The following is a 24495-nucleotide window of genomic DNA, read 5'->3' on the forward strand; positions in this document are numbered from 1 at the left end:
TCTGCTGTCCATGGTTTCTTAAATCTAAACCACTGTCAGTTTCAACCAAACTTCACAGAATGTTCCTTGGATTGTCACATTTCAGATTCCTTCGAATCTAGGTCATTCATGAAGAATTCTGGTTGCCATAGCAAACAAAAGGAAATATCTCAGAAACTGCTGGCCCAATTTAGAAGTGATGGAAATGTTCTAATATTGACCACCAGGGCTAGTTTTCCCTTTATGGGTATATGGAAAACTGATAATCTTGAATATGCTTTCCAATGTGAAGCAGTTTCATAGCAGTATTCCTTAAGTGAACATTTACCAAGTTCCTTGAAATCAATTTGTTTCATAAATCAACATGGTGGCTAATTCTCCCTAAATTTCCAGATGGAAGAAAACTGAAAATCTTCTCTTAAACCACTGGCTTAATTTCAAAATAATTTCACAGCCATGTTCTGTAAGTGACCTACCAATTCCTTCAAATTATATTTCGTTAAAAGCATGGCCTGCAGAGAGGCAGGTGTAGTTGTCCCTATATGGCTTTGTAGAAGTTTGAAAATTTTGGCCTCTGAAGCTGCTGGCCCAGTTGTAAAAAATCTTAACACACGTTTCTTGAGTGACCCTGTACCAAATTCATACAATATCCCATGTTACCCACCCCACCTCTATTTCTTGGTATTATGTCTTAGATTTTGAGTCATCATTCACTATGTTCCCTCCACCACCTCTACAAACACTGGAAAAAGAATAATATTACATTTGAATGTGTCTTTCCACATTGAATTTATTATGTCTCCCCCAGGAGACATATTGTTTTTGCCCTGTCCGTCCTTCCATCCGTCCGTACGTCACACTTCATTTCCGAGCAATAACTGGAGAACCATTTGACCTAGAACCTTCAAACTTCATAGGGTTGTAGGTCTGCTGGAGTAGACGACCCCTATTGTTTTTGGGGTCACTCCATCAAAGGTCAAGGCCACAGGGGCCTGAACATTGAAAACCATTTCCGATCAATAACTAGAGAACCACTTGACCCAGAATGTTGAAACTTCATAGGATGATTGGTCATGAAGAGTAGATGACCCCTATTGATTTTGGGGTCACTCCGTCAAAGGTCAAGGTCACAGGGGCCTGAACATTGAAAACCATTTCCGATCAATAACTAGAGAACCACTTGACCCAGAATGTTGAAACTTCATAGGATGATTGGTCATGAAGAGTAGATGACCCCTATTAATTTTGGGGTCACTCCTTCAAAGGTCAAGGTCACAGGGGCCTGAACATTGAAAACCATTTCCAATCAATAACTAGAGAACCACCTGACCCAGAATGTTGAAACTTGATAGGATGATTGGTCATAAAGAGTAGACGACCCCTATTGTTTTTGGGGTCACTCCGTCAAAGGTCAAGGTCACAGGGGCCTGAACATTGAAAACCATTTCTGATCAATAACTAGAGGACAGCTTGACCCAGAATGATGAAACTTCGTAGGATGATTGGTCATGCAGAGTAGATGAACCCTAACGATTTTAGGGTCACTCTGTTAAAGGTCAAGGCCTCAGGGGCCTGAACATGGAAAACCATTTCCAATCAATAACTTGAGAACCTCTCGACCCAGAATGTTGAAACTTCATAGGATGATTGTTCATGCAGAGTGAATGACCCTTTTTGTTTTTGGGGTCACTCCATTAAAGGTCTAGGTCACAGGGGCCTGAACATTAATAACCAGTTCCGATCAATAACTTGAGAACCACTTGACCCAGAATGTTGAAACTTCATAGGATGATTGAACATGCAGAGTAGGTGACCCCTATTGATTTTGGGGTCAGTCTTATAAAGGTCAAGGTCACAGTGGCCTGTTCATGTAAAATTATTTTTTGGAAATAACTTGAGAACCACTTGACCTACAATGTTGAAACTTAATAGGGTGATTGGACATGCAGAGTAGATGACCCCTATTTATTTTGAGGTCACTTGATCAAAGGTCAAGGTCACAGGAGTCTGAACAGTGACTTGAGAACCACTAGGCCACTAGTGTTGAAATTTAGCGGGATGACTGGACATGCCAAGTTAAGTAGATGATCCCTATTGCAGCCAACCATCAGTGTCTCTTTGACTTTCGCTCCTGATCCCTATTGACTTCGTGCCGATAGGACTTTGCATTGGGGGAGACATGCGCTTTTTTACAAAAGCATTTTCTAGTTGAACTTGTTGAATAAAACTGATAAAATGCCCGGTAGAGCATCACATTTTAGCGTTTTATTCAACTTGTTCAATAAATTCAATATGAAAAGACAAATGTCATACCCTCTCTACCTTCACAAGTCATGTGGCTAAATGACACTTTGCCACAAAGACTAACTTCTAGTGTTTTAATCACTAATGGTAGTATAAGAGCATTTTAATTCACACAATACTGGTAATGTAATTAAGGTTTGCCATATTTGGTCGACTACTGCTTGGGTTCATGTAAACAGCTCTTATAACACTGTATATATTACCTCAGTGTAGGTCATAAACATAGAGTAAGGTTCCCCATTGATTTTCTAAGTGCCATTTGTGACGAGACATGATAATAAAAGACAACATGTAAAGCACAGAAATAGTCTTATAAAAGTGTAATTATGTAAATCTAGACTAAAGAAGCATATATACCCGTATTCAAGGTCTTTGTAGAAGACTTAAAAGCAATAAAAACAAGAGCTGTCTGATGACAGTGCACTTGACTATTCAAAGAATTGATTGAAGAATGGGGTCAAAATATTTCTACAGATATTCAGACAAAAGAAAAAAATAGATTAGACAGTGTTCCTGTATTTGTGGATTTCGATAAGTCTTGCACTAAATGGCAATGTGTGAACCAACTTCAAAGTTCAAAAAGGGCCATTATTCAGCCAAAATAGTTGCCAGAGTTATGTACTCTTGCCTACAGATGGAAATCATGATGGTAAACAAGTGTTCAAAGTTTAAAAGCCATATGTCAAATAGTTTTGACAAAACATGGACTTGTATGAAATCAGAACCAATTTCCAAGTCCAAAAAGGGCAATAATTCAGCCAAAATATATGACAGAGTTATGTACTCTTTCCTACAGATAGAGACTATTATACTGAACAAGTGATAAAAGTTTCAAAGCCATATGTCAAACACTTTACACAAAATATGAACTGGTATGAAAAAATTAACCAAGATTTCTAAGTCAAAAGGGGCCATAATTAAGCCAAAATCCTTGATTAAGTTCTGTACTCTTGCCTATAACTGGACATGGTGATGCTTAACAGGTGTTGAAAGTTTCAAAGCTTTATCTTCAAAGACTTTGTCAAAATACGAACTGGTACGAAAAACTTAACCATGATTTCTAAGTCAAAAGGGGCCATAATTCAGCCAAAATCCTTGATGAAGTTATGTACTCTTGCCTATATCTGAACATGGTGATGGTTAACAGGTGTTGAAAGTTTCAAAGCTTTATCTTCAAAGACTTTGTCAAAATATGAACTGGTACGAAAAACTTAACCATGATTTCTAAGTCAAAAGGGGCCATAATTCAGCCAAAATCCCTGGTGGAGTTATGTGCTCTTGCCTATAACTGGCCATGGTAATGGTAAACAAGTGTTAAAAGTTTCAAAGCTTCATCTCAAAAGACTTTGTCAAAATATGAACTGGTACGAAAAACTTAACCAAGGTGTGACGCAGACGCCGTGGTAGGATAGCTCTACTTATTCTTCGAATAGTCGAGCTAAAAAGATAACGTTTCAACAAAACAGGCAGAAGCAGTTTAGACCATCAAAGCAGTTTGGGCAATGTTTGTGATCTTGGTATTATGGTGTCCACCACTTGTCTCACTTAACACAATCAAATTGGAAAGTGTAATTCACCAGATATTAGTTGGAAGTCCTTACATCGCTGCTTATATTGTTACTACTTCATTTTACATTGAAAGCGATCTATTGAAAAAATTAACCTTAAGAAACACAGTACCACTGACTCACATAATACTGATTTAGTGCAGCAGCCAGTAAAATCCACAACTGAAATTGAAACTTTCCAGAGTACTTAAGTTCTGAAATATGTAATGATCCAGAGTGCTATATTTGGAGTTTATTCTACACCTTAAAATATTGCTGGAGGAAATGACCAATACTTGTTGCAATGGACAACATTTTGTGCATTTCAAATGTTACAAATTTAGTAAAACTTCACTTGCCAAGGTTTTTTGCAACTATCTATAAAAAAGAAACTTGTATGCAAAGCAGTAACAAAAATGAGATTTTATTCATTGATAAAGACATTTTCCCAAATTCAATTCATGAGAAAACAGCTGGTTTTGATTCCGTTAGTCATTATATCAGCGCATTTCTTGGGAGAAATGCTTATATTCTCTGTCTGTGCATTTAGCTTGTTTGGACTTCATTTCCAATGAAGAATCCCGTGTATAAAGTCTAGTTGTGCATATTGTGGGCACACTGCACACAGACTGTTTTTGTGGAGTTTTGGTTTAAAGTCATTTTTCAGAAATTGTCATCTGGATTACTTCTACTATTGATGGAATTGTATTGAAACTAAATAGGAATGATCTGAGGCAAGCCTGGTTTAACATCATACAAGCTTTACAGTTGAATACCTTTTTCTACTGCTCTAAAAATCAGAACCATTCTGGTCAATAGGAACACACAAAAAACATCAAAGTGAATGTTTTTACTATGTTTTATTAATTATTGTATACAAACAATACATTTCTCCCTAAACATACAATCACTGTTAAAGTACACATTATATGTAAATATATAAAAACAGTCACACAAATTAGATTTGCTTGTATATAAATCAACAAAATATATTTTGAATCACTAACATACTCTCATACACTGTTTTTTTTTTGTTTTTTTTATTTTTTTTTAACTGAAATTATATTTCATTTTAAATACACTGCATAAATTAATTACATCTGTGAGAAATACTCTCGAATCCAAATAATATGCTGTAGTAAATGAAATGGCACTGAAATATCAGAAAACAACAAGTGAATGAAGTATTGCCATGCAATACAAAGTCCCCTACTGGAAGGCACCTAATTTTCTCTATTGCAGTATAACATAATGAACTGATATCTGTCAATGATGTATAAACAATATTGTACTATATATACAATATAATATAACAAAGCACTTGGATTAAAATTTGCATATATAAAAACGTACAGTTGTTTTCATTTGGAATTTTTTTTGGCCGATTATACAAAAAGTTATCATAAAAGTTATTTATAGTAACAACAAAGTGAAATTAATCCTTAAAAAAAAAAAAAAAAAATTCTATAAAATGTAAGTCCACAAGAAAATCTTTACCAGGTAGAGATAGATGAAAATACACCTAAATATTGGATGTTACATGCATGTTGTACCAAAGAAAAGTGGTCTCGATTTTACCCTACGGCCAGTAATAAAAAAGTTACAATGTAATCTATTTATAGTAACAACAAAGGGACGTAATTCTAAAAAAGTGTGCCTCATGGTGGTGAACATTTGTGCCAAATTACATCAAAATCTCTCCATGCATGAAGAAGAAATGCTCCGGACAAAGTCATTCTTGAATTTGACCTTTGACCTCTAAGTATGACCTTGACCTTAGACCTAGGAACCTGGTTCTGGCGCAAGACAATTTGTCTCATGGTGGTGAACATTTGTGCCAAGTTACATTAAAATCCCTCCATGCATAAAGAAGAAATGCTCCAGACAAAGTCATTCTTGAATTAAACCTTTGACCTCTAAGTATGACCTTGACCTTTGAGAAAGGGCTCCGGGATTTGTGCATGACATGTTGTCTCATCATGGAGAACATCTGTGCCAAGTAATATTGAAATCCCTTAATGAATGACAGAGTTATGGACCAGACATGAAACAGACCCTGTTCATGCCTTGTTAACATTTAACTACTAAGTGTGACCTTGACCTTTGAGCTAGGGGTCTGAAAGTTGTGCATGACACATCGTCTTATTATGACGTACAATTCTGCCAATTGATATTAAAATCCCTTCATGGATGAGAGAGTTATGGACCGATCAGGAAAAAAGCCCTGTTGACCTTTGACCTCCAATTGTGACCTTGACCTTTGAGTTAGGGGTGCGGGTTTTGCGCACGACATATCGTCACATCATGGGGAACATTTGTGTAAAGTAATATTAAAATCCCTTCATGGATGAAAGAGTTATGGACCGGACACGAAACAGACCCTGTTCATGCCATGTTAACATTTGACTACTAAGTGTGACCTTGACCTTTGAGCTAGGGGTCTGAAAGTTGTGCATGACACATCATCTTATTATGAGGTACAATTGTGCCAAGTGATATTAAGATCCCTTCATGGATGGGAGAGTTATGGACCGGACAGGAAAAAAGCCCTGCTGACCTTTGACCTCCAGTTGTGACCTTGACCTTTAAGCTAGGGGTCCGGGTTTTGCACATGACACGTCGTCTCATCATGGGGAACATTTGTGCCAAGTAATAATAAAATCCCTTCATGGATAAGAGAGTTATGGACCGGACACGAAATTGCGGACGGACGGAATGACAGAATGACGGAATGACGAAAAAACGCATTCCTATAGTCCCCGAAACTGGTTTTCAACCAGCAGGGGACTAATAAGCTCTAAAACACAGAATTTGTTAAACAATTCTCAGTTCTAGTAAAGAATATATATTGGGACTATTTGTATGTATTTTATTCTTGTGTTACTAGATGATTTCCAGAAACTGCTGCACAAGTCTCAAAAATAAATCATGAAGGAGAGTTTTGATTTAATATCACCATTTTCATGTAAATGCTTTCCTCTTTAGAGATTTCTGTATATAATTACAAAAGGAAGTGCACTATTTTCTTGTAAATGCTTATCCAATATCAGGAGGCTAGCAGGACTTGATCCTATACAAACATAAGTTCAGTAGCAAACTTCAGCACTAAACATTGTACTTCTACACAAAACAGTAGCATTTATTATCTATTAAACAATAACACAAAACTTACTTACTGAAAATGGTACAAGAATATTTTAGGTATATTTCAGATGTTAAGGTAGCTGAAGGCAATCTTTCTGCAAACCAGCCTGTCTATAAAAAATGAAAACTTCAAAATAAGCTATTTATTACACTTAAATGTTCACAAGAAGAGTGTACTGTAAAAGCCAAATTTACAGCAAAATTTCAAAATTTTCATTCTTTGCTCATGCTGTTTCTGTAATGTCTTCATTTATCCAAGCTTGTTTAATTCCTCGTTTCCAGGGAAATACCAGTAAGTGCCTTTCACATTCTTGGTCAGTCGCATCACATCGTCACAATAAGGGCCATCCTTCCCAGCGCCCACCATGTTGTCCAACATAAAGTTTAGGTTGTCCGGTGATGCGGAGTAGCCAATGAAGAAAAGGCCACAACCGTCATTCAATGTTCCAAACGGCATGGACTGTCTCACAATCTCAAACGGTTTCTTCTGCTGGAACCCATTACCTATTCAAATAGTTGAAAGTAATGGCTGTTTTCATTCAAGGTTATGGTACTAACTGAAAATGAAGTCTGTTCAGACAAAGTAGATATAATCAAATTCTTTCTCCAGGTATATTTGTTTGTTTGTTTGTTTTGGGTTTAATGCCGTTTTTCAACAGTATTTCAGTTATGTAACTGCGGGCAGTAAACCTAACCAGTGTTCCTGGATTCTGTACCAGTACAAACCTGTTCTCTGCAAGTAACTGCCAACTTCCCCTCATGAATCAGAGGTGGAGGATGAATGATATCAGACTTAATGTCTTTTATCAAATCATCACAGAGAACATACCCCCTGCCAGCAGATCATACACAAAACCCTGCGATCCGTAGATCTCCAGATGTAAGTGTAAATCTGTACAAGCTGATGGTCATTGTGACTAACATGCAGGGTTCAGCCTAGATTCGACAACTTTTTTTTTTTAATTCACTTTTAAACTTTAACACTTCAACAGTTTAAACAAAGTAAAGGCTCCTAAAAAATGTTAACGTAATGTTAACTGCTATCAAAGTGACAAGTGTGAACCAAACTCTGTACAACTTATAACACAAACGTAAAGAGACATTCACTAACTTACCTCCAGTCATTCTAGCAACGTGTGATGTGATAGATTTGCGTGAAATTTCTGTGCTATCGGACTTTAGTCTTCCCACCCATCCTTCTGTTACTTTATCTGTAAAATACACATTGAAATCTAAACAAGAAAGACTGTAACAGTAAGGACACTTTCTTTGTATGGGGTAATAAAGCGGACACGTTACACTATTTTAGAAGTATACTTGTCTCTTACTCTGCAACTGGACAGAATTTTTTCTGGATTCAAAGCCAATAATATTTTTATTACATGCAGGTACCTATTTAAGCTTATGGATAGCATAAGAAAATACCGAGGGTAATTAAATTCTTAGTGCGAGTAATTACACAACATACATGAAATATACAGGCCAATAGAAAAAATTCTTTACATTTAAGGATCCATGTATCTTAAAGGAGTTATAAAAAGAGCTGTCTGTAAGATAGCACACTCGACTTTTCTCAGTGCCTGACACAGGGTCAGAGTTATGGGGATTATTTCTCCTGGTGTAGACTTTGATTGTAAATAACTGTTATAAGTTTCAAAGCTTTGATAGTAACAGAAATATTTGACTTCATCAAAAAAGGGGCATAACTCTGTCAAAATTCAAACCAGAGTTATGAAGACTGTTTCCCCTGGTGTAGACTTTGATAGTAAATAACTATTTTAAGTTTCAAGTCAAAAGCTTTGATAGTAACAGAGATATTTGACTTTATCAAAACTTTTAACCAAAAAATTCTAAGTTAAAAAAGGGGCATAACTCTGTCAAAATTCAAATCAGAGTTATGGGGATTGTTTCACCTGGTGTAGACTAAGATAATAAATAACTAGGTATTTTAAGTTTCAAGTCAATAGCTTTGATAGTAACAGAGATATCTGACTTTATCAAAAACCAATGGCGACGCCGATGCCAGGGCGAGTGCAATGGCTCTACTTTTTCTTCGAAAAGTCGAGCTAAAAATAAGTATGTAGAACTCAGTGCACATACTCTAGTAAACATGCGCATACATGAATATAAATATACACCAAACATATAGGATCTTACTGTCAATTTGTATGCGATAGTCAGTACATGTGAACTTTTACTATCAATTTTACCTTAAATCATGCATATATACAGCATACAGAATAACTAATAAAAAAAAACTATTTCACCATCTTTATCAGAACCATGTGAATTTATTAATGAGAATAAAGGTGTTCCTACAAGAGTATGTTGTAATCGTCAACTGCTATTTTTCTCCTCTATTGTTTTTTTTCTGACAATGTTATTCATAAGTGATTAAAAATATAATGTATTATGTATACTGTGACCCTGACCTTTGACCAAATGGCCTTGAAAACAACAGGGGACATCTACTGATTACCAGCAACCTTCCTACAAAGACTGACAGCCAAAACATTCTTTAAATACTTAGTGGAAACAGATTTCAAGCTAGGCGACTCTGACACTGACCTTGACCTACAGAACAATAGGGGTCATCTACTGACACAGGAAATCCTCCTATGAAGTTTGATAGCTGTAGGCAAAACATTCTTAAGTTATTCGGAGGAAATTTATTTTCGGTTTTAACGTCACTGTGACCTTAATCTCTGACCTACTGACACCCAAAATGAGAGGGGTCACCTACTGACCATTTTCAGTCTAGAGGTCATCTACTGACCAAAGGCAGTCATCTTACTGTGAGACCAACTATTCTCCAGATATTGATCAGGAACCAAATGGTCTAGTGACAGACAGACAGACAAACACAGTAATCAGAACAGTGTAAAAGGGAAAATTAAATGTACTTATTTAGTCAGCACAGTAGGATTTATTGCTCATGGCCCCAGGTTTTGTTAGCTTCGTATGGAACCAGCAGGCCACAGATCTGCTCCTTTTTGAAGTAGTTTTATAACTAACGGGTAAAATCATATCCACAGGAAATATTACCTTTCTCACTTCCAATCACTTTCATATCATGAATCCATTTCTGTGTTATCTGTAAAAATCAGAATAAATGTGGATTCATTTAGAGCTGATTCATTTATGTTCACAATGTTAAGAAACACATTTCATATCTATTTCCCACTCTACACAGGACACCCTCCTGTCCAGAGTAAAAGTTAGGTATGGAGGGTTTTTTGGGGTTTTGTCAGTGAAAGATGTGCTACATTACACAAATAGTTATACAATTACCTAGCAACATGATTAATTTCAAATCCTTCTCTTGTTTAGGTACTGTATGAAAGAACACCATTTAAGTTTTTTATGGACATATGCTAACAAAATAATAAAGCATATTTTGGTAGTCATGGTAACAGGTAAGTGCTAATCTGAGATAATTTATCTGATCGGCAATTTTTGAATAATTTGTAATCTTTATTAATGTTAGTATTTGTTTGTTTTCGTATTTATATATGTGGTCAGATTTCGGGAACACAAAATTAGTTCAGTTTGGATCGACGAGTTTCCAGTCTTCAGTGGTTCCGGTTTAGAGAGATTTCCTCTGTAACAGTACTTAGGAACAAACATTTATACTGAAATATCTCTTCACTGATTACCATGCAGAGAGTTTAGCTCATATCAGTCATAACATCAGCCAATCTGTTGACTTGCTGCACATAGAAAACAGAAATTTTATATACATTTTCCTATGTATTCTGCTTTTTTCTCTCAAAATTATAGCAACATCCAATTGTCTTATATATCACTTTTTCAGAATTTGGCCAAAAAAGTAGTGCTGAGTGAGAAGTATGTTACACATACCACATAACTACCACCGGTTTCTTTTTCTACGGCAATTTTCTCTCGGCTTTCATCATCAGCAGCATTCTCTGTACCTGAATAATGAGTGAAATTTTTGAAGTTTATACGCTCTTTTAACTTAAACTTCATAACATTTTCAAACATCTAGCAGATATCATTCCAGAAATGCTATATAGTTTTGAATAGATTTTGAGAGAGTTTAATTAATTGGATATCTGTTCTTCATTACATTTTGGTAGATTTAATAATATGACTAGAAAATATTATTACAGGTAGATTTTAAATCTGAAAGGTAATATCCACTGGGCAGATATATTTACCATCAATAAATCCAGAAAGATCCCTGCCATTCTTGTAGACAAAGCTGTAGATATCCTCAAAGTTTTTTACACTGCCCTTTGGCATACCAGCAAGAAAAACCTGCGCCAACTCAAACAGTTTGCTAGGTGTGTTGCATTTAGCATGGATAAAAAGATCTCCAGCTGAAAGACAAAGTGATATCTTTATTGAGAATATAACCTCCTGTTGTAGGCCAAAACTCAATGTATCATAGAATCCACCATATCATAGAACCCAAGTTATCATAGATCTAAAGGTATCATAAACCCTACCAAATCATAGAACCTACCATATCATAGAACTCACCATATCATAAAACCCAAGGAATCATAGAACCCACCATATCATAGAACCCAAGTTATCACAGATCTAAAAGTATCATAAACCCCACCATATCATAGAACCCACCATATCACAGAACTCACCATATCATAAAACCCAAGGAATCATAGAACCCACCATATCATAGAGTTTAAGGTATCATAGAACCCAAGATATCATAACACCCACAATATCATAGTCTTAGGTATCACAGAACCCAAGATATCACTGAACCAACCATATCATAGAACCTACCATATCAAAAACCCAAGATATCACAGAACCCATCAAATCATAGAAACAAAATATTAAAGAACTCATAGTATCATAGAACCCAAGATATAATAGAACTAAAGGTATTATAGAACCCATATTTCACACAAAAGGGTCATGATGACCCTGGATTGCTCATCTGAGTAACATGAGCTACATGTTTCAAATGTCAGACTGACGCTAAAATATTAAAAAGTAGGTCAGCAGGTCAAATTCATGGTCACTAATGGACAGTGTTACCATCTGTGTGCAAAACTGTATATGTCATCCAAATTTCAAGGCTTTATCTTTAAACAAGAGGGCCATGATGGCCCTATATCGCTCACCTGTTATCACTACACTTGAGGACAACAAGGTCCTCAGAAAAAATATCTAAGTCCATTTAGGACAGGAACAACAACGGGATGAAATTTAACCAAAAAGAAAAAAATTCTTACAAGGTATAGATATGTCAAAATACACCTAAAAATTGGAGGTTCCATCCATGTTGTACCACAGAAAAGTGGTCTCGGTTTTTCCCTACGGCCAATAATAAAAAAGTTACTAAAAATAAGCTATTTATAGTAACGTAAAAGGGAAGTAATTAAAAAAAAATAAATATTGTAGGTGAACAAAAGAAGGATCTGCCAAATAAATCTGTTGACATAAATGAAATTTCAGATCAGTATCTTCATTAGTTATGGAGATATACCCATTTTAATTTGAAATAAAGGGAGGTAATTTGACATAAAATCAGTCCATAGTTATCTACCCTGATTGTCTCAGTCCAATTAATAACAATAATGAAATTTCAAATAAGTCCTATAAGTACTTACTGATATAAATCCATCTTGTTTACAATCAGGGGAGGTAATCAGATATAAAGTAACTATGGAACGTATGATTGGATCTGATTTGTCATGGAATCCAAGATTTATTGTTGTTGAAGATATTTTGGAAGTTTGTATCAAATAAAACAATAAATGAAGTCTCTATGTGGCTGCAAAAGCCAAAATAGCCAATTTTGGACCTTTCAGGGGACATAACTCCAGAACCCATGATGGAATCTGGCCAGTTGAAGAAAGGAAGCAAGATCTTGTGGTGATACAAGTTGTGTGCAGGTTTGGTTAAACTCAAATCATAAATGAACCTGCTATTGTGCAGACAAGGTCAAAATAGCTAATTTTGGCCCTTTCAGGGGACATAACTCTGGAACCCATTAAGGGATCTGGCCGGTTCAAGAAAAGAATGGAGATCTTATGGTGACATAAGTTTTGTGCAAGTCTGATTAAATTCAAATCATAAATGAAGCTGCTATTGTGCAGACAAGGTCAAAATAGCTAATTTTGGCGCTTTCAGGGGCCATCACTCTGGAACCCGTAATGGAATCTCGCCAGTTCAAGAAAGGAACCAAGATCTTATGGTGATACAAGTTGTGTGCAAGTTTGGTTAAAATAAAATCATAAATAAAGCTGCTATTGTGCAGACAAGGTCAAAACTGCTAATTTTGGCCCTTTCAGGGGCCATAACTCTGGAACCCATAATGGGATCTGGCCAGTTCAAGAAAGGAACCGTGATCTTATGGTGGTACAAGTTGTGTGCAAGTTTGGTTAAAATAAAATCATAAATGAAACCACTATCGTGCAGACAAGAAATTGTTGACGGACGCACTTTCCTACATATGGATACTTATGTGGCTACTCTTTTGTTCTCTCTATTGTTCTTTTAGCCACGTAAGGGAAAAATAGCCACATAAAAGCCTTACGGAATGAATGACATCAAAGAAAAAGTACAGTTACCTATTGTTCCTATAGCCACCTAAGTATGCAAATGTGAGCTCGGACAGATGCACGACGGATGAAGGGTGATCACAAAAGCTCACCTTGTCACTATGTGACAGGTGAGCTAAAAACAAGAAAGTATGTCAGTAGGTCAAGGTCACTAATTACTTGGGGTCATACACAAGTTTTCACCCCAGGGGCATAATTTGAATAATCTTGATAGAGAACCACTAGGCAATGCCACATACCAAATATCAAAAACATGAACTTTCAGACAAGAATATTTTTCCCTATATACAGGGTAAGTCTGTGTAAAACTTGGTACCCCCAGGGCAGGGCCTCTTTTCACCCCAAGGACATTATTTGAACAACTTTGGTAGAGGACCACTAGACAATGCAACACACCAAACATCAAAAACCTAGAGCTTGCAGTTTCAGACAAGAAGATTTTTGAAGTTTTTTTCCTATATAAGTCTATAGTATGTAAAACATGGGACCTCAAGGGCTGACTTCTTTTCACCCCAGGGGCACAATTTGAACAATCTTCAAAGAGGACCATTAGATGGTGTCGCATGCCAAATATCAAGGCTCTATGCCTTGCGGTTTTGGACGAGAAGTTTTTTTAAGTTTTTCCTTTCAGTTGCCTTGGCAACCAGAATTCTGTGTGGAATTCAATTCATTGAACAGCTTTTGAAGAGGACCACCCAAGGAATATCCAGGCCAAGTTTCATCAACTTCCACCTAATGGTTTCAGAGGAGATGTTGTTTAAAGGAACGTGTGGACGGATGCTGGACAGACGCCGGACGGTGAGCAATCACAATAGCTCACGCCCGAGCACTTTGTGCTCAGGTGAGCTAAAAACCCAATGTATCATACAGTTCACCATATCATAGAGCCTATGATATCATAAAACCCAAGACATCACAGAACCCAACGTATCATACAGTCCACCATATCATAGAGCCCATCATATCATAGAACCCAATATATCATAGAATCCACCATGCCAGATAACCCATCATATGACAGAACCCACCAAATCATAGTACTAAAGGAAACTAGTATACAATGACAAACTTTAAATGCAAATGACTTTTTCTAAGCATTTGATAATTTATACGCCACCTGAAAAAATCACAAAGAGTTCAATACAAAATTGGTCAGACATATATAAAGTAGGGCTGTCATCGATAGAAACGATATCGATGTATCAACGATATTTTTTGGTTGATCGATTATCGATTCCCATTTTAAAAAATCGATATTTTACGCAGAGAAAAAAAACTATATAGATAAACACTCAGACCCTCTAAAACAACTTCACTGCCTGCAAAAATGCGCCCTTAGTAACGGAAGTTGTCAATAAAGGTCATGTCTAAACTTATACCGTAGCAGTCTTTTCCAACTAGTCGGCACTACCTGTATGGGGAAATACATAAATACAAATAAAAAACATGAAAAGCAGACAATTAAACTAAAAATAACATTAACAAGAAGGTATATAGCATGTACATGAACAAATAGGTTGTTAGTCTAACTTAATAATCGATATATCGATGTATCGTCGATATCTGTCTTCCGATATATCGATATCGTCGATATGACAAAGACCCAATCAATGACAGCCCTAATATAAAGCAGCGGTAAGAAATATAAATGTAAAATGACATGAACAAGTGTAACAGCAAAGGGAATCTTGACACTTCATCGTCCCTTGAGACACTACATTTCTTACCTGAACTAGGCATCTCCCCAAGGTTCCCACGTCTATGTGCGTATGTGAAATCTTGCTTTACACGACCGCCTGCCTGAAATAACAGTTAACATTTTCACAACTTTTTCCCCCCATTTAGCTCTTGTAACTGTCACTTGGACAAACATCAATAAAACTGCTGTTCACAAATTATTACGAATGACCAATCTTTATCTCAACTTTAACACTGAAAACTTAAGGTTTGACAGCATGAATTTTGACTTAGACACAGGGGATAGGAAATACTATCCTTTCACAAAATCTTGTCTTATTCAATTACTTCAGTAATCAGTTTGATATAAAATTTACCTGTTTGTAAAAATTTGGGCTGAATCCAACCCCTGCCCAAATTTCGTCTTCTTCATCACGCATGCTTGGGTCTGTTACCTGGTCAACCATTTTCTGTAAGGTTTTTGCATAACTGGCAACCTGTTTGGGATTTGCACTTGGTTCCAACTCAATCCAAAGATACAGGGCGTGATTCTTACCTTGGGAAAACACCTAAAATAAAACAAGAGGTCCTGAAGGCTCTGTGACTCTCGCCTGACCTAATTCTTACCCCAGATAACCTTGTATCTATTTTGGCCAAGATTTCATAGAGAAAAAACATTTTGACCATGTTTTATGTAAATCATGTAGACCATTAACCAAATTTTTCAATGATTTGACCTAGTGAAGTTATTTTTAACCTCGGCTACCCCACTTCTGAACCCGACCTAGAATTTATAGGCAAACATTCTCACAAAGATTTATGATGATCAAGTTGGAAATTAGCCTCTACAGTGTTAACAACTTTTTTCTCTTATTTCACCTAATGACTACTTTTTTTCCAAGTGAACTGGTTACAAATTTATTCTAGATTTTAGACAGACAAACATTTTGAGCAAGTCCAATGAAGAACATGTAAAAAAATATGGCCTTTTACCATTTTTTTTCTATGATTTGACACTGTGACATAGCTTAAGGACAAACATTCTGAAAAAGACTGAGGATATTATCAAACAGAAAACATGGCCTCAAGAGAGGTGTTTTCTGTGATCTGACCTAATGTACTATTTTCTGAACTCAGGTAATCAAATTTTGAATTAGACCTAAAATTTTTACAAGAGATTCTTATAAATAACCAAAAATATTACGCAAAACTTTGAGAAGGTAGTAAACTCTTGCAACACTTTTGAAATAATGCAGAAATTTATATTCTTCTTGCATTTTTACCAATATCTATAACTTTTAATTTCACCCACTTTATCATTTTTCAGTGTCATATAGATCTATGCATTCTATGACAAAACTGGTGGAAATAAGCATGATGAAAAATTTCACCCGAACAGTGGGCAAGTAGCTTTATAACATAGTGGCCAAGTTTCTGACTTCTAGTAACCCAGTTTTAAACTTGACCAAAATTTCATAGCCAACAACATTCTATATATAGTTTTAATAAAATCAAACAGATCTCTATGATCTGACCTACTGACCTAGTCCTTGACCTGAAGTAACCCAGTTCTAAATAGTTCACATTACATAGAGATAAACACTCTGAAAAAGTGTCATAAAGATGAGGTAGAGAATGTAGCCTCCAGAATGTTAACAAGGTTTTTCTATAAAAAAGACCTAGTGTCCTAGTTCTTGGCTCCAGATGACCTAGTAACGAACCCGTCTGAGATTTTATTGAAGGTAATATTGTAACCAACATTCAATAAGATACAGCAAATATTGTGACCTCTAGAGTGTTAACAGTCAAATTATCGACCCCCGCATGACAGACACAGGGTAATCACAACAGCTCACCTTGAGCTTTTTGTGCTCAGGTGTACACACGAGAGCTGTCCGTAGGTCAGCACGCTCGACTTTTCTCAGTGCTTGACTTTGAATTAGAGCTTTGCCAGTAAAAACTTTAGCCAAAACGTTCTAAGTTAAAAAGGGGCATAACTCTGATAAAATTCAAATCAGGGTTTGTGGATTGTTTCTCCTGGTTTAGACTTTGATATTTTAAGTTTCAAGTCAATACCTTTGATAGTAACAGAGATATTTGACTTTATCAAAAACTTTCATAAACAGCGATGCTGGGGAGAGTGTGACAGCTTTACTTTTTCTTCAAAAAGTCAAGCTAAAACATTTAATGTTAATTATGTGAAACAAGAAATATTTCATCGTCTACATCACCATGCTTGCTAACGTCTGAGCACAAGGGGTCAATGCCCACAAACATACATTTACAACTTGCTCTGGTGTACATTGCTCGTTTACCCTTTAAGGCCTGAGTGTACTTATTTTTATTGAGAAACAGTTTCCTTAGCAGACAAAGTGCATTGCAGTCAGACACCAAAGTTTGTTCACAATAAACAATAGGTAGAACATGGTCTATTTTCAACCCTTATCATGCTGGACACAATTAATTCTGCCTTTGCGACCAGTGCAGATCAAGATCAGTTGATCTGCACTGTTCGCCATTCAGTCAGTATCATTTTGGTATGCATCCCTTTTAACAGCTAATGATACTGTCCAAATTGAAAGATGGACATGTTCATTATAGAAATTTAGCGGGGTAAGGGTTAAAGATAATCAGCAGATACTGCGACAGAAATATAAACAGATCTACAAGCACATGATAATTTTTCAATGAGTAATACAACTTACCGAAGGCTGGCTAGTGGGTCCACTGGCTGCAGACACCTGTGGGACAACACTGATCGCCTCGGTCAAATCAACCATTGTATCCCGGTTTACATATTTATAGAATCCGTAGGTACCAGCTCCAGCCACAAACGTGCCAAGAACCAAAGGTGCAGCTGACCTCTTCAGTCCTCCTGATTTGGTGGCAATCTGTCGGCTCTGAACTGAAATTTAAAGGAGAAATACATCAAGAGCTGTCTGTTGACTGCGCAATAGACTATTCAAAGAACTGATGTAGTTATGGGGTCAACAGATTATCTGAAATTTTCAGATATAAGTAATAGTTATAGTATGTGTGAGAGTGTGTTACCAGGATATATCAGAGCTAGGGGTACATCGAGGGTATTTTTCTCTGCACATATCGTCGAGGCCGGTAGGCCGAGACAGATATGTGAAGAGAAAAATAACGAGATGTACCCCTAGCTCTGATATATCCTGGTAACACACGAGCACTACATATTATAACTGTTTTATCGCATAGTTTATCATTAAAATTTATATATTATTTTCATTTAAATTTGTTTATTATTATTTTTACTATTTTGATTCCCTTTCTGCGCCTCGCTGACTGAAACACTAAAACTTCTGTTTTAGAAAATGTGTTCCCCAGATAAAAGTACCCAACAAATTTCTGCATTGGTTTTAAATAGGCCTATTTGCATTTCATTGGCCAGACATATTGTAAAACTTGTTGTTTTGTTTGTAAAAAAAAATCAAAGAAAAAGAAACATTTGAGAAATCTAAGAATTTCATATATTTCATGTATTTCTGAATTTGGCAATAACTATCAAGTTTTTGAAATATTCTAGTTTATTTATTCTTTTACTTTATAAATGTAGGTGTTTGTGACAATTCTTTCTCTGTGAACTGTAAATTGGAGCTAAAATCATCTTTTCTTTGAAAGGAAAAAATTATACTCCCTTGATAGGACCTCACTAGAGAAAAAGTGTTCCGATATATATCGGAACAGTTTTACTGTGCTGATATATATCGGAACACTTTTTTTCTTATGAAACTCCATAGAGATTTCCGTGTTGATATATATCGCAACAGTTTTGTAAGATATCAGCACAGTTTTGTAGTAATAATGTGTGTTACTATGTATAACATGCTGCAAAGATCAAAGGAAAATTGCCGCACTATGCGATAAGGAGGAAAATAGATTTCCTAAGACAAACAATGAACCTTTGTTCGAGAAACTGGATAACTCTTAGCTATATGGCAATGTGTAATGATGATATTATTTAAATGCAAAGCCATACAACAAACACAGACATCCCAGCTCTCCCGATCCGATCGGGATTCTCCCGATTCTGGTTGTAAAACCCGATCACCCCGATCAGAAGTCTCAATCTCCCGATTAAAAAACAACAAAAACAAAAAAAAAAAAATGAAATAATCCACTTCTTTGCGCCATTCTGATACTGTATCACTAGAGTACTGACGAGTCTGTAAACAACAGCTTTCGGATATTTTCGCACCTTATTCTACCCTTGCTGATTATTGTTTATTACACGATTTAACAAAGCCAGGTGTTGATTAATGTGTCACAATTGAAATTAAAATCCAGACATTAGATATCTAATTAAATTTAATCAAATTTAGATTAGAAATTATACCAGCTTTACCCTTTTCTGTAACTTTTTGAAATCGAAAGTAGATGGTCGCCGAGTCAACCTGCTGGGTTTTAAAAAACATTTCTCTTAAAATCATTTTGATAAGAGGAAATGTCATGGTAAATTTTAATATCACTTACTATCAAATGCTGTTAAACTGTCTTTGCATCATGACAATTTGTCAAACACATCCTTTTGACTGGAGATTTAGGCAAATCTACGAAAGTGTAACAATATCCGGACATTCAATTTTGGATAACAGGATTTTGATCAATAAAAGTATTTGAGCTAGGGGTTTTAAATACTGGTTGACAGGGATGAGAATCAAACAGTACATTTTCTATTGCTTGAACTTTTATTCTTTTAGCTATATACATTTTGTTTTTACAGTTCTAACAGCTGCACTGTTTGTCATGTAATATTCACCTGGGGAGTCTTCTTTCCAACAAAAGAAATAAAAGTGCAGGTTTAATTCTCAGTGGAGTTTTGAATTTAGACATAGTGCTTAAAGTGCCATAACTATTTAATTTTGCAAAGAAGGCTTCATGTATTATTGTTTCAAAACATTAAAAATGCATGAATAATAAGATATAGAAAAGTGAAATTTTTTTAAGACTGGTGATTTTATAAGGGCAAATAAGTTTATATTATCATTAGATTTGTTAAAAGCTTCGTTATTATGAACATAATTACCGCGGTATAAAATCTCCCACTTGAACACCTTAATCTCCCACTTTGGAAAGCAAAAACTCCCACTTGGCATTCAGAAAAAGTTGGGATGTCTGCAAACAGTTTAGACAAAATATGGAATGTTACGAGGAACTTAACTAATTTCTATGTTCAACAAGAGCTGTCTGTTAAGACAGCCAATGCTCGACTATTCAAATTGTTTTCCCAGAGGCAGGAATATTACCACAGATGTCAAAATATCTATAGTTTCAATCCAGTATTTGCATTAATTTTGGAGACAGAAAAATTACATGCAAAATAAGAACCAGGATTTTTTAAATACAAACATGACAAAAGGGGGCATATTTTGGCCAAAATGCATAACAGAGTTATGAGACTTGATGCTATAACCTAGTTTTACAACCCTGAAAACACATGTGAAGTTTCAATTCAACATCTGCATGACAGTTTCTTGCATGCAAAACTTTAACCAGTATCTGCATTAATTTTGGAGATAGAAAATTATATGCAAAATTAGAACCAGCATATTCTAAGTTCTAAAGGGGGCATAATTTGGCCAAAATACATGTCAGAGTTATGGGATTTGATGCTATAACTTAGTTGTTTATTTACCTCGAAGACATGTGAAGTTCCAAATCAATATCTGCATTAGTTTTGGAGATGGTAACTTGCATGCAAAACTTTAACCATGATTTTCTTAGTTCAAAAGGGGGATAATCTGGCCAAAATATATGTCACAGTTATGGGACTTGATCCCGTGAGGTTGCGTATAACCAAAAAAAGAGAAAAAATAAGGTTCAAATCTATGTTTGTATAAACATTAAATTGATATCTCAGACCCATCTTAATCCATTTAAGGATGTGGCCACATATACCGTATAATAGTTCAACAGTTGTTTGCATTTAAAAAAGCTAACTTTGTCAAATGCACGCTTCACTAAAATCTAATAGGATCGGCAGTGGTTACCTATGTTTGTTGAACACTGATTTGACAAAGTCGTTTTCAGGCAAAACTAGTTGGGTCACACGGCCCAATCCCACCAACTCACCAACATCTTCAAAGCCTTTAAGGTTAGATGCTAAAGAAAACATTGGGGAGAAAGTTCAGAGATTCCTACCAGGGATCAAACCCTGCACCTCATGGTCTGCACAAATGTAACCCTCCAACCATTTTGTCAAAGTGCTGATCCCACAGTTTGGCTGTTGGAATTTGGCTATTCCATGTGAGTGGGGAGAGGGGTGCAACATATGCTTTGGCACCCCCTCCTCCCACTTTTGTGTGTTTTTGTGTGTTTAACCTCTTTTACAACAATTTCAGTAGTATAAACCATGGTGTCTACTTGTAGCAGTGAGCACAATGTCCAACTTTTTAGTGCTGCCTCGCTGGAATATCACATCATAGACAAATGCCATGATATCCCACCCAGTCACATTATACTGACACAGGGCTGACTAGTCCTAAGTACTATCCTCTTAATGCAGAGCGCCAAGCCAGGTCCAAGCTACTAGTACCATTTTTTAAGACTTTGGACCTAAAGGACTGATTTTACTCAGAAACTAGAAGATGCTTTTGTAGAAAAGCGCATGTCTCCCCCAATGCATAGTAGTAATAGGCAAGAAGTCAATAGGGGACAGAAGCAAAAGTCCAAGAGACACCAATGGTTGGCAGCAACTGGGATCATCTACTCGGCATGTCCAATCATCCCAAGAAGTTTCAACATTCTGGCCCTAGTGGTCCTCAAGTTATGGACTGGAAACGGTTTTCCATGTGCTGGCCCCTGTGACCTTGACCTTTGATCGAGTGACCCCAAAACTAATAGGGGTCATCTACTTTGCATGTCCAATCATTCTATGAAGTTTTAAACATTCTGGGCCAAGTGGTTCTTAAGTTATTGATCAGATATTTTTTGCCATGTTCAGGCCCCTGTGACCTTTGATCAAGTGACCCCTAAATCAATAGGGGTCATCCACTCTGTAAGTCATATCACCCTATGAAGTTTGAAGGTTCTGGGTCAAATGGTTCTTAAGTTATTGATCAGAAACGGTTTTCCAATTTTTGGCCCCTGTGACCTTGAACTTTGATCAAGTGACTAAAAATCAATAGGGGTCATCTACTCTACATTTCCAATCATCCTATGAAGTTTCAACATTCTGGGTCAAGTGGTTCTCAAGTTATTGATCAGAAACGGTTTTCCATGTTCAGGCCTCTGTGACCTTGACCTTTGATTGAGAAACCCAAAAAATAATAGGGGTCATATACTTTGTAAGCCCTATCACCCATGAAGTTTGAAGGTTCTAGGTCAAATTGTTCTCCAGTTATTGATCGAAAATGATGTGTAGCAGGCAGATGACCCCTCTGACCTTGACCTTTGATGGAGTGACCCCAAAAAACAATAGGGGTCATCTACTCTGTAAGTCCTATCACCCTATTAAGTTTGAAGGTTCTAGGTCAAATGGTTCTAAAGTTATTGATCAGAAATGGATTTCCATGTTCTGCTCCCTGTGACCTTGACCTTTAATGGAGTGATCCCAAAATCAATAGGGGTCATCTACCCTGCAAGTCCAATCATGCTATGAACTTTCAACATTCTGGGTCAAGTGGTTCTGAAGTTATTGATCGGAAATGGTTTCCCATGGTCAGGCCCCTGTGACCTTGACCTTTAACAGAGTGAACCAAAAATCAATAGGGGTCATCTACTCTGCATGTCCAATCATCCTATGAAGTTTCAACGTTCTGGGTCAAGTGGTTCTCAAGTTATTGATTGGAAATGGTTTTCCGTGTTCAGGCCCCTGTGACCTTGACCTTTGATGGAGTGACCCCCAAAAATAAAAAGGGTCGCCTACTTCAAAAGCCCTACCTCCCTATGAAGTTTGAAGGTTCTAGGTCAAATTGTTCTCCAGTTATTGATCGAAAATGAAGTGTAGCAGGCAGATGACCCCTCTGACCTTGACCTTTGATGGAGTGACCCCAAAAAACAATAGGGGTCATCTACTCTGTAAGTCCTATCACCCTATTAAGTTTGAAGGTTCTGGGTCAAATGGTTCTAAAGATATTGATCAGAAATGGATTTCCATGTTCTGCTCCCTGTGACCTTGACCTTTAATGGAGTGATCCCAAAATCAATAGGGGTCATCTACCCTGCAAGTCCAATCATGCTATGAACGTTCAACATTCTGGGTCAAGTGGTTCTGAAGTTATTGATCGGAAATGGTTTCCCATGTTCAGGCCCCTGTGACCTTGACCTTTAACAGAGTGAAACAAAAATCAATAGGGGTCATCTACTCTGCATGTCCAATCATCCTATGAAGTTTCAACGTTCTGGGTCAAGTGGTTCTCAAGTTATTGATTGGAAATGGTTTTCCGTGTTCAGGCCCCTGTGACCTTGATCTTTGATGGAGTGACCCCCAAAAATAAAAAGGGTCGTCTACTTCAAAAGCCCTACCTCCCTATGAAGTCTGAAGGTTCTAGGTCAAATGTTTCTCCAGTTATCGATCGGAAATGAAGTGACTGCCTGACGGACAGTGCAAAAACAATACGTCTCCCCTAGTGCATAATAACAGTAGTTAAAAGAACTTGAGAGAGCATTTAGATAAACTGTTATAAGCCTGATTAGATCTTCTCTAGATGTCTATTAATACAGGAATAACGTTTGTGGTTTGTTTTTTTTTTGGTCCAGAAATGTTCGGGAAAATATCAAAGATTTAGCTGGATCAACCTGGTCATATTTTTTGTCCCAGGTCCGATACTCGTGCCTGTGATTTTAAAGGCTAAGTACTACGGACGCCCTAGTCCCACGCTGACTAAATAGCTACGCCACTGAGTGTTGCAAAAACAACTTGTCCTATTTTGTGACAGTTCTTCACCGGTCGATAAGTAGCTATATTTATTATCAAACAAAAAAGTAACTACTGTACATGAAAGCCAAACTCATATTCTATAAAAAGAAAGCACTGTCATGACTGAAACACTCACCACTGAGCCGAGAACGAACAGTTTGGAAGAGCCGAAATGATCCTCTAGCCGCCATGTTAAACCGGTATTATCAGTAGAGCGCGTCAGTGTCAGGGTCAGTCATATGATATATATAAGTTTCTATAAACACGAGGCGTCATGTGGGGGACTACAAGTTTATAAAACATACACAATAAAAATGGTAAAAAGACTTATTGAAACAATGAACGAATAACTAAAATCTGAATACGTAACGTTATGGAAACACGCAAATGTGCTTAT

At 36.6% G+C, this 24495-nt stretch overlaps 1 protein-coding gene across 1 annotated transcript; it reads right to left on the bottom strand.

Annotated features, from left to right (window-relative positions):
- Positions 1-4671: 4671 nt before the first annotated feature.
- Positions 4672-24394, bottom strand: LOC123546404 (dye-decolorizing peroxidase YfeX-like). The gene is made up of 9 exons (XM_045332650.2): positions 24235-24394; positions 17920-18119; positions 15592-15783; positions 15265-15337; positions 11156-11317; positions 10836-10909; positions 10020-10068; positions 8090-8185; positions 4672-7478 (listed from the first exon to the last, which is right to left on the bottom strand). The coding sequence occupies exons 1-9, from the start codon at positions 24287-24289 to the stop codon at positions 7225-7227; spliced, it is 1155 nt and encodes a 384-aa protein (XP_045188585.2). The 5' UTR covers positions 24290-24394; the 3' UTR covers positions 4672-7224.
- Between the last annotated feature and the right edge of the window lie 101 nt (positions 24395-24495).

This window comes from Mercenaria mercenaria, chromosome 9, assembly GCF_021730395.1.
Source record: "Mercenaria mercenaria strain notata chromosome 9, MADL_Memer_1, whole genome shotgun sequence".
Classification (NCBI taxonomy): domain Eukaryota; kingdom Metazoa; phylum Mollusca; class Bivalvia; order Venerida; family Veneridae; genus Mercenaria; species Mercenaria mercenaria.